This window comes from Periplaneta americana, chromosome 1 (assembly GCF_040183065.1).
Source record: "Periplaneta americana isolate PAMFEO1 chromosome 1, P.americana_PAMFEO1_priV1, whole genome shotgun sequence".
In the NCBI taxonomy this organism is placed as follows: domain Eukaryota; kingdom Metazoa; phylum Arthropoda; class Insecta; order Blattodea; family Blattidae; genus Periplaneta; species Periplaneta americana.
The window spans coordinates 85,785,013-85,801,164 of NC_091117.1; the positions used below are offsets into that span (position 1 = coordinate 85,785,013).

The 16,152-nt window shown below is 41.3% G+C and overlaps 1 protein-coding gene across 1 annotated transcript in view; it reads left to right on the forward strand.

The window, feature by feature from the left end:
* The window catches only part of LOC138709099 (phospholipase A1-like), a 66,017-nt gene that overhangs the window by 36,924 nt on the left and 12,941 nt on the right, over window positions 1–16,152 (forward strand). Inside the window, exon 6 of the mRNA XM_069839635.1 lies at window positions 11,358–11,492. Coding sequence (XP_069695736.1) covers window positions 11,358–11,492 — 135 coding nt within the window. The remainder of the gene's footprint in view (window positions 1–11,357; window positions 11,493–16,152) is intronic.

A 16,152-nucleotide genomic window follows, 5' to 3' on the forward strand; every position in this document is an offset into this window, starting at 1 on the left:
TAATCTTGAGCCGTCAGCAATGTCTGGGGAAGTGAATGCAGGTCCGTGGCCCATTTCTTTTAGGGCTCATCCCGACATTTGTCTTAACGCCTTAGGAAAACCACGGAAAAACCTTAGGCAGGATGAGATGTCTCAATTTTAGAGACTAGCCAGTTGGCTCTTAGGTAAAATGACTTGATTCGATGGATGTAGACTAGCCAATTGGCTCTATTACAACTCCATCGATCAGCAAAACAGATTTATTGGGGACGATATGTTAGCTCAAGTTATTTAACCATCATAACGGTATTAGCCAATTGGCTTTTTGATGGTTTCTGTCAGATCCGGAGACTAGTCAATTGACTCTTCACTCCGTAGACCTGTAAGAGGGATAGAATGGATTTATAGCCCGAGTTAGAGCAGGCCATTTCACAGCGGTTGCTTATTAGATTAAGTCATGAATTAATAATCTACTACCTAAATCTGGGAGTGACACCTGCCTCCCTGTTTTCCTGTCTTAAGAGAATAGCTAGTGGACCTGTCTGGTGTCTTCGCCGTAACCTAGGATCATACCGGCCAAGGCCAGATATGAGCGGGTTGGGGCTGGCACGAGCGGCCTCATACAGGTTTCTAGCCAATCGAGCAATGAACTCGTCTACGGTTGGCAAGTTTAGCTCATCGTGGAACTTCTCTCTCGAAGCGACTCGCGGGAGATGTGTTATGATACGAATCACCTGGTTCTGGATAACTTGGAGTTTCCGGAGGTGGGTCACTGCCGCAAACCCCCATGCGGGTGCGGCATAGGTTATTACAGACCGAATGAGGGCCTTATACATGGTAAGTCCTACCCCCAGGTTGTCAGGAGTGAAGGCCGCCAGAATGGGATAGTGTCTAACTATCAATCCATTGGCCTTACGAAGAAGGGAATGGATATGATCTCGGAACGTAAGATGAGAGTCCATAATGATCCCTAAGTATTTAATTTGGTTCATCCACGGCATTGCTTGTCCGAAAAGTGTGGGTGGAGGTGGTATGTCTTCGAGCCTCGCTCTTAGTGAAAAGAGTATGGCCTGACATTTATCTACATTGACCTTGATTCTCCAGTCGTGGAACCACGGCTGGAGGTGATCTAAGATCGACTGCAATCTACGCGACGCTAACCTGTAGGTTTTGCCCATCGCCAAGAGGGCAGTGTCATCTGCATAGATATACAGATGGCTACTTCTGCCGTGGATATAGCGAAACGGGAGGTCATTAATGAATATATTGAAAAGTATGGGACCGATAATCGATCCCTGCGGGACTCCTGCGTGAATTTCACGAGGGGTGGAGAAACTAGTGCCTACTCGGGTCTTGAATGTACGGCCTCGGAGGTAATCTGAAATGAGGCGTACCATTCCATCTGGGACTCCCATGCCCAGTAGCTTAACCAGGAGCCCTTCATGCCAAACCTTGTCGAATGCTCGCTCGATGTCCAGGTAAGCTGCAGCTACGACACGCTTCGTGCTCATGCCCCAGGTAATGTCCTCCGTCATGCGGAGTGCCTGGAGTGTAGTGGAACGACCAGGGTGGAAGCCGAACTGCTCGTTCCTGATTTGAGGCAACACTACTTCAGTGAGGCGTCTATGTATGACCCTCTCCGCCAGTTTGCTGAGACAACTGAGGAGACTAATAGGCCTATAGTTGCTTGGATTCGTCTTATCCTTTCCGGGCTTTGGAAAGAGAACTACGTGAGCCTCCTTCCAGGGAATGGGATAGTGACCGGAAGCCAAGATGTTATTAATTATTTCTGCTATGCGCTTCATAGCTGACCTTGGGAGATGCTGCAATGTAATTCCTTGGATACCGTCGGCTCCTGCGGCCTTATGAGGGCCGAGGCGACGAATGAAATGGGCGACCTCGTGGGTGTTCGTAGGTCGTATCCCATTTTCCGGCTCCCTGCTAAGGAGGTCTCGAACCGATTCCTCAACAGCTCTGATATGGGGTAAGTTTAAATTTTGTTCCACGGGTTGAAAAGTGGTCTCTAGAACGTCTGCCAGTGCGGTAGTTTTCTCCTCAGGAGTAAAGGCCGTGGCATCTGGACCGACTATTAATGGGTGTATAGATTGAGACGGATTGGACAGAGTTCGAGATACACGCCAGACATCTGACATGTTTCTGCTGTCCATCGTCTCAACCTTGGATTTCCTAGCATCCACGACTGTTTCGTGGACCGCCTCACTGATCCGCCTGCGCAAGCGGTTCATGTCTACTCTATGTTCATCTAACCTAGTACGCTTCCACAATGTCCTGGCTCTATTGCGGGCGATCTTTAGGTCTCTAATATAGGCTGGCAGCTGCATCCGTCCTGGTTGTAGAGACCGTTTCGGTATTGCTGCATCCATTGCCTTTTTAATGCACTCCGTCAGGTCGCTAACTGACCTATCTATCCCTGCCGGAGTAACTTCGGGCGGGAGTGATGGAAGCGTAGCGGCTACCTGGTCTTGAAAGAACACCCAGTCTGCCGCCTTGTAATTGAATTTCTCAGCGGATGGGGAGAGTTCGACTGGGTGCATGATCTCCATGATCACCGGTAGGTGGTCGGATGGAAGATCATCCAGAGTTGTTACTCTCGCCCTGGTTGTGAGACCTTTTACCAGAGCAATATCTAGGATATCGGGAACTTGATTAGCAGCATCTGGTACGTGTGTGGGGTCCCTAGGGGCCATCACAACGTACCCGTTTCCTGTGGAATGTTGAAAAAGTCTATCGCCCTGCCGATTGGGGCGTCTACAGTTCCAGCTAGCGTGCTTCGCATTGAAGTCGCCGGAGACTATGAACCTATCTGTGAGACTTGTCACTATATCTAAATCCCGTTCAATGAGTGTGCCCGGGGGACTGTAGGCAGCCATAAGTAGAAAGGGGATTCTACCTATGTAGGCTCTAATAGCTACTGCCTCTAACGTCGCTAGCTGGGGAAGGAGATACTCACAGTGCGCGATCGTAGATCGAACGAACACCGCTACACCTCCGCCTCTTCTAACTGGTCTATCCAATCTATAAATTTTAAACCCCGCGCATCTGAAATTTACTTGGGGTGTCAGGAACGTTTCCGTTACAAATGCTATGTCTATATTATTTACGTCCAGAAATGCCCTAAACTCGTTTCGAACATGTCCAAGGCCCCTGGCGTTCCATTTACACATCCTAGCAGCTCCGTCATTTCGTCTGGCCATTAGGGGAAACGAGGGAGGTTAGGAGTTTAAATAGCTCCGGGAGGGCGGACATAGGATTCTCCATCAGGAGAACTATCACCCTAGTTAATCCTTCTAGGATTGGGGCGAGCGGCAGGTTAGGGTTAGCTAGTTGCACCGCCTCAGCAAAGTTCTGAACTTGCTCGAGGGTAGCACCTGGATCGGTCATGCCTTTCGAGGTACTTGCAACAGCTTCCTGCTGGGCTGGTGGGACAGGGGCTGAGGTGGGCTCTGCCGTGGTAGTCTTAGTGACTTTTCTGCTGCCCTTGTTGCGCTTAGGGCGCTGGGATAATGGTTCTCCACTATTGGCAGCAGGATTGGGGATTGTCGCTGCCACGGTTGACCACATAGGCGCGACGGGCATATCTAGCAGGGGAGGGATTACCGTCTGCTGCTGCTGCTGTTGACGGACCCGCCCGAGTTCCATGCGTGACACCGCACGGGGCTCCCTCACAGGGGCTCGAGTTTGCTGCTGCTGTTCCAGGAACAGCTGTTGTTGCCTGGCAGCTCGCTCTACCCGCTGCTGTCGGAGCCACTCGTATTGGAGCGTCCGCTGTTCCTCGAGCTCTGCCCTCCTCCGCCGGGCCGCCCTGCTCGATCCTTCTGTGGCATCCCTAACTTGGAGAGCTACAGGACAACCTCCGTAGTTGGCGGTGTGAGCGCCGCCACAGAGTGTGCAAGTAGCAGGGACATTGTTGGGCTTGCGACAGTCTCTAGTTCTATGGGGGCGTGCGCAAGCCCGACACATTGGCTGTGCTCTGCAACTAGCCTGAGTGTGGTAATACCATTGGCAGTTGCTGCACTGAGGCGGACGCTTGCTGGGGACATAGTCCTCAACCGTAATCCGCATCAGGCAACACTGCCGTAGGGCTCTAATTCTATCCCGGCCTTTGGGGGTGTTGTCTATATCCACAATGACCATAGGAAGTTTGGTCTTCGTCCTAGAGGAGTGCATCCTCGTCACTCGCCGGACGGTGATGCCTTGGAAATCCAGGTCGCCCTGGATGTCCTCCTCTGTGGTATGAATGTCGACTCCTCTCAGTAGAAAACGAAGAGGCTTCTCATTTTTGGGGCGAAGCAGGTTAAACGCTACTCGCCGATCTGTCAGGAACCTGCAGAGATTTGCGTAGTCCCTGTCGCAGATGGTTTTCACAGCCGTCCCGCCACGCGTCCGGTATGAGCACATTCCTAGCGGTTCGTACTCCGCTTTGAACTCAAGGTTCAATCGGCCTAATGAACCTGTAAAGGCCGGGGTAATAATGACTGGGGGAATGTCCCCCCGTCTCCTAGTAAAGGCCGTCTCAGCAGCGCCTTCGCGATCTTCGTCCTCACTCTCCGAAACGTGAGTACGAGCGGGAGAAGGGGGTCGCGGAGGAACATCTACTTCAGGAGCAGTTTCCATTTCCTGTTGAACTTCAGGAACGGGGGGAAGTTCCGCATCCTGTATCTCGTCGCGTTGTGCAGAATTATTGGCCTGAGGGGCCGTTAATTTCTCTAAGTTAGAGAGGATAATTCTCTCTCCCTCACTCAGGGCAATTGCGGTGGGAGAGCCGCATTCTTCGGGGCAAGCTGTGCCCTTCTTTTTCTTCTTATTGGCCTTCTTGGCCTGTGGGGCATTAGAGCCCGACGGGCCTGGCTGCGGCTCCACTAGTGACTTGCCCTTATCACTGGGTCTATGAAGACCACTCGGACCAGGTACTACTGCAATAGCCGCGTCTGCGACTTTGGAAGCTGCCAGCTTGCACTGGTCAGCCGGCTTTCTAACTAGTCCTGAGGGGACTGGGAGCGTCTGGGAGGGCCGCAGATTTAGAATCTCTGCGACTGGCACTGGAATCGGCGGTGTCCGTACTGGTCCCGTCGAGCGCAGGCCTCGGCGTTTCGGGGGAGGTGGAGGAGTATGGGCCGCGGGTTTAGGCTGAACTATCAAGTACGACGCAGTGGGTCCTGCTTGATCAGTGCACTTAAGCAACCGCCGAACGCCACCGACTTCAGATGGGCTCATGACCTTCTTTTCCCCAACTCGGGTCATTATTCGATCTCGAAGATCGAGGGGGAATGTCCCTAAGCGGCACGCCGTCCGCAGTGCAAGTACCTGCTAGGCCCCTGTCCCACTAAGGGTGGAAGCCCAGCAGTTCTGCCCGACCGGTCGCCGGAGCCTAGCCCGGTTAGCTACCGTAGCAAGCGCTATGGAGCCCGCCGGGGACCGTCGGTGTGATTCGCTTTCTTTCGTAGGCCCTGAGAAGGGCCGGACGAAATTTAGCTTAGCCCTCAGAAGGGCCGGACAATAGTTCAAGAATGGAGGGCAGAAAGCAAATTAGCCCGAGGGCCCTGCCTTTAGGCAGTTACTCCGGGACCGGTACCGTCACTCCAAGGAGTGCGTGAACCAGTAACGCGCGGAGTCTCTCCCTAGCAGGAAACCCCGACCTCCACCCCTTATATACCCGTCAGTCAAGGCCTTCTGACAAATAAAAGCAATTTACAATAGATATCTCAGTCATGACAACCTCATAAAATATCCTACCAATTGAATAATCGATCTTGCTATGTACAAGATAATAATATCACAGTCTAGTATATACAGTCGCGAAGCTCAATACGTAGAAAATATGCAAACATTAGATAGTTGCTCACCACTAGGATCGCTAATATCGCCTCATTACAGGCAATGCAAAATAGTACCGTCACAGTCTATTGTTTCTAGCACCCTCAAAACTCAAGCTTCGTGACTGTATAAAGTAGACTGTGATAATATTATAATAACTGATTTTCTTTGCATTTTTTTTACTCATCATATTAAACAGAGAAATGGAATAACTTCACAAAGCACAAATTAATAAATATATCACGTTTAATAAATAAAATTTACACAATTCTACTAAGTAAACAATTCACAAAAAAAAAAAATCTGTGGTTCCAAAGCAAAAACTCAATGTCAATTTTTGGACATAATGAGATTTTGCGATGTATGATTAGGGTTGCCATCTGTGGTAAATAAAATTACCGGCGATTTTACACTTGCAACAAATTTGCATGAATAAAAGTAAATAACTGAAAATGCCTTTGAATTATACTATGGAATAGTAGAAATTAGATTTGATCACTGGAAGAGCTGTAACCCCATCCAACCCGCCCAACACATGTACCTTATTTATATACCAAAATCCTCGTCCGTGAATAAAGAAGACAGCCATATTTCATTATTGTGACATATATGAGGTAGAGAGATTCAATTGTTTCAGTGTGACAAGAGACGCGCGCAGTTTGTGATTGGAAACTGTAATGGCGTGCCAGGGATGAGATATGAATTTAATGGATTTCGCAGCTATACTGCGAAATACAGTAGAATGGAAGAATTATCTGATTTCACATGGTATTTTCCGGCAATCAGTAGCGTGTCCAACATGTGGCGACATAAAACATTGGATAATAGCCGGGAACAACAGATGTTATTACAGGTGCAAAAAACGCCACGGAAACGTCCCGAGATGTAATTTTGAACGCAGTGCTAGACAAGGTTCTTTTGTGGGTGGAAGCAAGTAATCTGTTCAACAAATTCTGAAGTTCTGCACTCTATGGTGCCTGCTACCTAATCCTAGGTACAGAGTATTGACCGAGGAAACCAGAATTTCGAAGAAAACGGCTACAGACTGGTCTAGCTTCTGTCGGAAGGTGTGCTTGGATTGGGTTTACAACAATAGGCGACAGATAGGAGCCCCGGAAGTGTAGTCGAAATTGATGAACGTAAATTTGGACGCCGAAAATACAACAGGGGCAGACGCGTTGAGGGCCAATGGGTTTTTGGAGGAATAGAACGCGGAAATGCCGGTAACTTCTTCCTGGTTCCTGTACAGAACCGCAACGCTGAAACTTTGATATATATAATCAGGCAGTGGATTCTTCCTGGAACGACTATAGTATCTGACTGCTGGAAAGCCTATAACGTATTACAAAATGTAGGCTTCGTGCATCTTCGTGTTAACCATTCTGTGGAGTTTGTTGACACTGCCGCCAGCGGTGAGATTCACATCGACAACTTAACGCGCCTAGTGGGACAAACCTTGCCCGTTCACACCCAAAACATCGAAAGGAAATGGCTGTCCGTGAAGTACTCGATGCCTGTGTTCGGCCGAAGGAAGGAGCAATTCGAGTGATACTTTGCCGAGCACATATTCAAAGCGAACTTCCCCAGGTCCCGTCTGTTGTGAGAGTTCTACAAAAGGGCGGCACTCCTATATCCACCACAACTATAAATCGTAAGTAGGCCTATTACTGTAAATGTAACCCAACTTAACCTCTGATATAACACTACACACCTAACCAACCTAACATAACCTCATATAATACTATACACCTAATCTAACATAACCTAACCTTTCATATAATGCTATACACCTAATTTACCCTAACCTAACCTAACCTTTGAGAATACTACACAAACAATCTAACCTAACATAACCTCATATAATACTATACATAACATAACCTCATACCTCATACCTGACCAAATTACATTAAAGAATGTAATGGTATTTAAAAGATTAATTTAGAAACATGTTACATAAATCATCCTTGTGCCAAAAGAGAATGCTTCCTGGACCAAATTATATTAAAGAATGTAACGGTATTTGAAAGACTAATTTAGAAACATGGGCTAATCCGCAAAATTCCATACTTTCTTTCCCGCAAATCGACTGATTGCAAATGCGCAAAATATTCCAAGCCCCTAAATTAATAGATCCTTAAATACAATTAATACAAGTACAACAACTTATCTTTAAAGCACACTGTCCAGTGATTGTCCGGTATGCCGATTGTCTACAGAATCGAAGTGCAATTTTTTAACGTACTCCTGTAATGATAATTCGTCACTTTGATATTTCCTCCATAGTTCAGTTGCAACACGATGATTATCTTGGTCACGTCTGTTTGTTTTCTGTTATAACGCACTGTGTTGAAAGAAAGATACGTTTCACTCTGCCGTTGCTTTAACACTTCCGTAAATTTATGGATAGAGGAATAAGATTTGTAAAATTCTCGTTTCAAATGACGATGGAACGATTCCGCCCCATTTGTTGTTCTGATTTCATCTGTTGGTACACTAGCCCACAATTTAGGAGAGAATTTAGCATCTTCACTTACATAGTCTAGGAATCTTGTTAACTGATTGTGATTAGGAGCAATGCTATCCAACTCAATAAACGCATCACCTACTGTGGATGGAGGTACATATTTTAAACCAAACATATATTTCAGAACTTTCCTATTTCGAAATTAGGATTGGTACAATCAGAGCGAAGTCCCAGGTCGAGTATCTTCCTATACCACTTCTGGGCTAAATGAAAACGGCAGCCTTTAATGGTTATGTTAGGAAACATTTTTTTGACTCCTTTATGAGCAGCAACTTCAAAATACAAAATTATGGTTTCAGGATTAAAATCATCACTACACAAATCACGAATACGTTTCCACATGCATTCGTAAGCTGATACAGTTTTCGATAACAGTAAACAAAAACCAACTTGGACGTACCTCAATGTAGCCTAGTATATGTATATATACTATAAACTTGATGAAATTGTTTTGGTGAAACGTAGAATGTTCCATCCACTAATATATTACGCGTATTATTAAACAGAAACTGCAAATTTCGTTCACAAGTAAGAATTACTGCCTTATTTTCGATGTCTACAAAACAGAACCTTTCGCCTCGATTTGTTAAAATATTTTAACTGTTTAACTGTTCTAATGCCTCATTTACATTGCGAGGGTGAGTGGGTATCTGTTTCCTCCGGGCTCTGTACAAAGCTAATCGAAGTTTGACTGTCCCCATTCTCTGAATATTAAAAGTATCTGACTTAAATAATTCTGTTCGTATTATTTTACTGGGTTGTAAGTAATTTCTTCACACGCTTTTCTTTTACAATTTTCCCGCAGAATATGTGATTCAATAGCCCTAGCGCTTTTATTTTCATGATCATGCAAGTCTCTTATATATACTACCTCACTAACTTCTGCATTAGTCTGTAAAATTGCGGTACATTCCTTTTCCGTTCATGTCCACGAAATATTTCCCCTACTCATTTTACGCTGTTTTCTATGTTTGAAATTGTCCTTAACAATGCATTCCACGCCACGATTTGTGACCGTTCTTATAAATGGCATTTCACTTTAAATTCATTTCCTATCACTGCCAGCACTTCCTTCCAACAGCAACACTTCCTTTCAACTGTGGTTATGGAGACATCGAACCCCTCGCCCCTGTTCAGCGCCATCTATACTCAACATCGAACATATATTCATCAGCACCATCTTCACCAGTACAGAATGGGTTAGAATAAATTTGGTATTACGCTATCAGATGAATTGTGCGGAATTTTAAATGTTGTTTTTACGGTATCGAAACAAATTGTTGACTATAATTTTCGGTTATTTTGCGCATTAGCTATCCAGCCATTAATTTGATATTATACCCTTTTTCGAGAGAAGTATTCAATTATAGTTGCGAGAGTTGTAAGTTATATACAGTTGTGACATTGGTAACAGTAATAACAGTAGCTGTGTCAATGATAATATTTGACATTTATATTCTTGTATCAATGATAATATTTGGCTGTGCCAATGATAATATTTGACAGTTATATTGGCATCAGTAAATCAGTAGCTATGGAAAATGTTTATAGTTACAGCTGTAGGTTAACAGTGGTAACAATAGCAGTTGTGTAAGTAAGAATAGTATAGCTCGGACGAAACCAGTGCTACGGGCGGTTAGGAGTGGAGGGGGTAACGCTTGTTCAGTCTCGCATGCATCTCGTCACTGTAACACCGGTCGGTAGCCGACTCCACACCATACTATTGCTCTCTCCTTCCAAACTTCACCAGGTTCCGCACGAGCTATACTTGTGGCAATGGTAATAGTAGCGATTGTAGCAATGGTCACAGTAATAGCTGTGGCAGTGATTAATAGTAATAGTTGTGACAGTGGTAACAATAACGATAGTAGCCGTGGCAGTGGCAACAATAATAGTTGTAAAAGTTATTTTGAATAAATTTTTATTTATTCAGCTTTCTCCAAGTGGAGGCTGCCTACAAGACAAAGCTTACCATACAATTGTATTTTTTTAACAAATGGTAGGTAAACAATTACTGTATAATAAAAAAGGAAACAATGAAGAAGGAAAAGAAAAATAAATAACACAATTACAAATAATTTAAAACGATTAAACAAATCATCATTAATTCTAGAAGAAGAATCAAACTTTCCTAGTATCTATTAGTTAACAGGAGATCACAGTCGTCTATTTAGCACTAGCTGCAGGACCCACTTAAGTGAGCAGATCGCCATGGGAAAGAGGTCAGTCTATTTGAGCGTAGAAATGGTTTCTTAGAATTTTTATAGATCCCTTCACTGCAGACAGAAATACTTCAGTGACAAGAGTTTGTCCTAGACCAAACTGCTTACAAAAATGCGTGAATCTTTTTGTGATGGTCCCTCTAGCCCCACTCAGTAACCCAATAACTTCAATCGACGTTAGATGATATTTTTCCTTATAATATGGTATAGTGGGGTTGTATATATCGCATTTTCCTTGATGTACCTCAGCAGGTTGATTTTCGTATGTTTTCATCCTTACAGTTGAATCAATTATGAATCCGCTTGTTGATCTTGTCGGGATAGCGATGTCAATACGCCTTGTAGACCCATTTTTGGACAAACCTTGGACCTCCTCTTCTACTTGGTAGTTTTTTCCTCTTAGGGCCGATGCTAGGAGGGATCGAATCTTGTGGTGACGACTATTCCTCAGTAGTTCTCCATGAGGATAGACTCCCAGAATGTGAGCAAGGGTTTCTTTCTCACTCCGACAATGTTGGCAGTGGTTTTTATTCTGAGACCTACCTAGCAGAGCGCGTAGTGGGCATACATTGGTAGTCATTTTAAAAGCGTTCTTCCATTCGCTGCTGGTCAGTCAGCAGCAGCAGCAGCAGCAGTAGTAGTAGTAGTAGTAGTAGTAGTAGTAGTAGTAGTAGTAGTAGTAGTAGTAGTAGTAATGTTAACAGTAGCAGTTTGGAAAGTACAACAGTAGTAATATGTAGTAGCAGAACGATATTACTGAAAATTAACTCTGAAATATTTGTTTCGCTTTACAGGTTTGGATCCCGCTGGTCCTCTCTTTGAGGAAAATAGTTGTGAAGTCGGCATATGTAAAGGAGATGCAAAATATGTCGAACTGATCCACACAAATGGAAACCCTATATGGGGTTTAGGAATACGAAAAGAAAATGGTAATTTTTTTAAATATAAAAATTAAATAACAACAGTCATCTTTCGGCTAATCTACGTACAATTCCCTTTGTAGGAATTTCCAGCTTAGCCAATCATTATTTTCCAATCATCAGCTGTAACAAACAGAAGAATGAGTTGAAATAGCCATAGACATGGGACGAAAATCCAAGCTATTCTCAATTTGTTTTCTTACATATGTCCACGTGTTACCTTTAGGGCATTTTAGGATTTTTACATTATTATTTGACATCATAAATCGAGGGTGAAAGGAATGATTCTTTTTATTTTTCTTAGAGTAATTTGATATGAACTATTAGGGTCCCTTCAGACGAGGCCACTTCTAGTGGCGCGTTAGTTGCGCCGCTAAATTTTTATAGAGAATTTTTCAGTCTTCCAGTGAACATGGACGTAGAAGGAGATATACCGTTGGCAAATTTGCTCATACTGAGAAAGGATAGCCTATACGTAAAAATATAAGAGTTTGAGTCCATCCATTAGTTTTGGAAAGACAGAATCGAGGACTGTTCCATACCTTGTTTGATTATTTACATCAGGAAATAAAAATATTAATTTAAATTTACGCAAATGAGGAACGATATAGCATAAAACATATTTGCATTTGCTTTTTAAGAATTAAAAATTAAATATAATAGACAACAAACATGAAACCAATCATAGCACGTACGAGTAATTCAACCAATATACTAGAAATAGGTACCTGTAGGGTAGTGGCAAAGTCAAAGGCCGTGATGTAATCGAACCCAGGTTCGAACCTGAGATCAGGTAATTTTTCATCTCTTTGTTAATATTTTATTTAGTACATTATTTTAGATGCGTTATTTTATTGTAACGTAAAATAAAGGGGATTTTACTACATAAATAATATGGCCGCAATTCACACTAGTCCAATAGTCTCTCATGATAATGATGATGATAATAATAATAATAATAATAATAATAATAATAATAATAATAATAATAATAATAATAATAATAGGCCGCAGCCGCGGCGAAAAGGCGACTCACGAGAACATTGTGGCTCGCAGTGCATTTCCCTTGCTTCCTACCTACAACCCCCACCCTCTCACTCACTGGAGTAAACTCCGTTCCATTTGTATTTGTCTCTGACCTGCGAGTGGCGTATCGTCGCAATGTCTCTCTCGAAACCATGTAGACTACCTCTATAAAAACGAAAGTTTCAAGTAGGATGGGATGATGCATTTTTTTTTTTTTTTTTTTTGCTGACAATATGATGACAATATTAAATGTATGATTTGTTCACAAGTATTACGAGGAAAACGGTTGTATAACATAAAACGGCATTATAAGTTACTACATGTTACTGATGAAACATTAAAAGGTTAAATATTATTATTATTATTATTATTATTATTATTATTATATCTGTACGTCGATCCTTTTTCAGCAGATGTACGAATAATGCGGTTAGATCTTCAATTTAAACTCACAGATTTACTATGTGATGTTAAATGAAAGCTAGATGTAAGGACTTGACAAATGTTAAACTTTTCAAATCTTTGGCAAAAAATAAATATTTGAAGCTTCGTTCTTTCGCTTGCTTTGTTGAAGCCATGTTCGCTACAACTTACGTTTGTGAAAAATTATTGTCAACAATGAAAATAGTAAAAATCAAATTTAGATCATGACTTCGTGATCAACTACGACTGGCAGTAAGTGACATAATTCCTGATTTTGAAACTCTGTCGCAGAGACATTCTGAAGACAATTAATTTCAGGTTGTGATAATGTGACCTATGTTTTCTTGTTCATTTCTTTCTTCGTTACACGTACTAAACATCAGTTTGTAGCCTTGTACTGTATATAATTTTATTTAAGTGCTTGACGTAAGAAAAATGAAAATCCGTTAATAAGTCAGACAGTTGTTCTATTTCCCCTTCGGGTGTCCGCCTCCCTCCATAGGTGCTATGCACGTTGCAGCTTACACAGTGGCTCGGAGCACGATGGCATTTTCGACACGCCTGGTAGGGAATATGTGACCCAACAGACGTCCGTTAGCAGCGTTCGCAGCGCCACTAACGCGCACTAAAAGTGGCCTTGTCTGAAGGGACACTTAGCTTTATATCTGAGAAAGAAATTTTAAGAAACTTATCAAATTTACCAAAGCATGCAATAAAAATGTTCTTCCTTGCAAACACAATACCAGTCAGCAAATCTGTAAGTTTATTGGTCATGTTCTCAAGACTATTATCTAAAAAAAAAAAATTGTGGAAGATATTTAAATCATATCTGTCACAATTTTTTTTTGATAATTGCAAGAAATTTTGCATGGCCCTTTTCCTCAGCAAGATCAAAAACGGCAGCTCAATCCCTTTCCTATGTGTAACAGAAATTTAGGAACAAAATAAACTTAATGAAAACAATTCTTTAAAATTGCAATATATGGAGAAAAAAATTCTTATTCTTCTTCGAATGTAGATATTCTAACCATTGAGCTAGGGCTTGCTAATATGAATGTTATATTTAAGGCAAAGAACAATTACAATATAAAATTAAAGATTTTGGTAGTAATTTTTGTAAAGAGTAGGTTGGTACAAATCGCAAAATGAAAATTTTGAAGAAAATTCACAATTCTAAAATCTTTTTATGTAGGCATATACTCTTCCTTTAGATTAAAGAGCAATTTTCAGATATTAAGAATATAACATTTTACGAAAATAGGACTATCATATAGAGTAATAACATATTTTATGAAACACGTCATATATTTTTAATTGTGGAAGGTGTATGTAACTCATCAAGGCATTGAATACTTGTATGACTGTAATTATTATGATAAATCATTTCATCTGGGACAAATCCCTAAGATGTTTTCTCTTTTTAATTGTGAGCTGTTTATTGCAGTTTCTGGAAATCTCAAATCTGAAATAACACGTAGAAGGTACGAAAATCTCACTAAATCAAGGGAAACCACCTAACGAGTTTTTTTTTCTAACGGACGCACACGCCACCCAATAGGAACAAACAATAATTAGCAAATTACGGGTATATAGTATTCACACAAACGAGAAATGAACTGGAAAACAAGCTGAGAAAAGAAGATTATAGTGACTATTACACCTTTACTACGTCATACTACTTTTGACTAATAAAACGGTGCGAAAGGATGTGTTTCAACCAATCATGGCTGTTTATCGCCACAATTTTATCACTTTCCTAACATTTGTTTATTTTTATCACTTCCCTAGCATTTGTTGTTTTTATCCTAGAGTTAGTATAATATTATACTATGTTTTATCACTTCCCTAGCATTTGTTTTTTTTTGTTTGCCAACATTTCAAAATGCAAATTTTAATGGTATTACAAAACATACTTTGTGATCGTCATTTGTTTCTCGCATAGACAGTCAACTGGAAATGGCGGCTAACATTAGTTAGGTATTCATTGACTTACTAAGATTCTATTTATTTCATTGTATTAGAGTATTTTATTTCTTCTAATCTTTATATGCTTTCTTCTGTTTTTATCACCTCCCTATTTGTTTTTTTTCTTTGCCAACATTTCAAACTGCAAATTCTTTACGGAACTACATATAAAATATGCTTTGCGATCGTCATTTGTTTACCGCATAGCTCTACCGTAAAAAATCTCGGAGTGCATTTCGAATCTAATCTCAGTTGGGATACGCATATTAAATATACATGTAAGAAGGCATTCTCTATTCTCCATTCACTAAAAAGATTGTATCATTATCCATCTAAAAACAGACGCTGGTACAGACACTCATTCTACCTCACTTCGATTATTGCGACGTTTTGTTCAGTGATCTCAGGATTGATTCCGCTCAGAAACTACAGCGTGTTCATAACGCGTGCGTCCGCTTCATTTGTAATGTTCGATACTATGATCATATCTCACCTTCTTTCGAGAAGTTATCATGGCTTAGGTTACATGAGAGGAGAAATCTGCACTCTCTTTCTCTCCTATATCGAATTATGCACACTTCATCCCCCTATTATTTATTCGCTCGTTTTCATACTCTTTCTCGCTATCATAATATTAATACTTGATCACAACGCGATAACACGCTAGAAATTCCACTTCACACATCATCTCTGTATTCCTCATCTTTCACTATTGCTACCTCTCGTCACTGGAACTCTCTGCCGCCTGAAGTCAAGTGCTGCCGAACATTGAAATCTTTCAAATCCAAGTTAGAAAATTATCTTATGACGAGTTGCCAAACTAACTTACTATTATGACAAGTGTTGTATTGCATGTTACCACGTATTCACATTTTTTTTATGTTCTAGTGATATATAACTTATTTTATATTTTTGTTTTCATATTTTCCGATAATGGTATATCTCTAATGTGATAAGTTGAGCTATATATAATCATAATTTTCCTTACTGTGTGTACCTAAAAATATTGTATTCATTGTATGCTTTGTACTGCACTATTTATTACTACTATTAGTATTATTATTACTATTAGGCCTGTTATTATTATTATTATTATTATTATTGCTCTTATCATTATCATTATTATTATTATTACTATTCTTATTTATTATTATTATCACTATTCTTATTTATTATTATTGTTATTATTATTATTATTATTATTATCATTATTATCATCATCATCATCATCATCATCAATAATTGTCTTATTTTT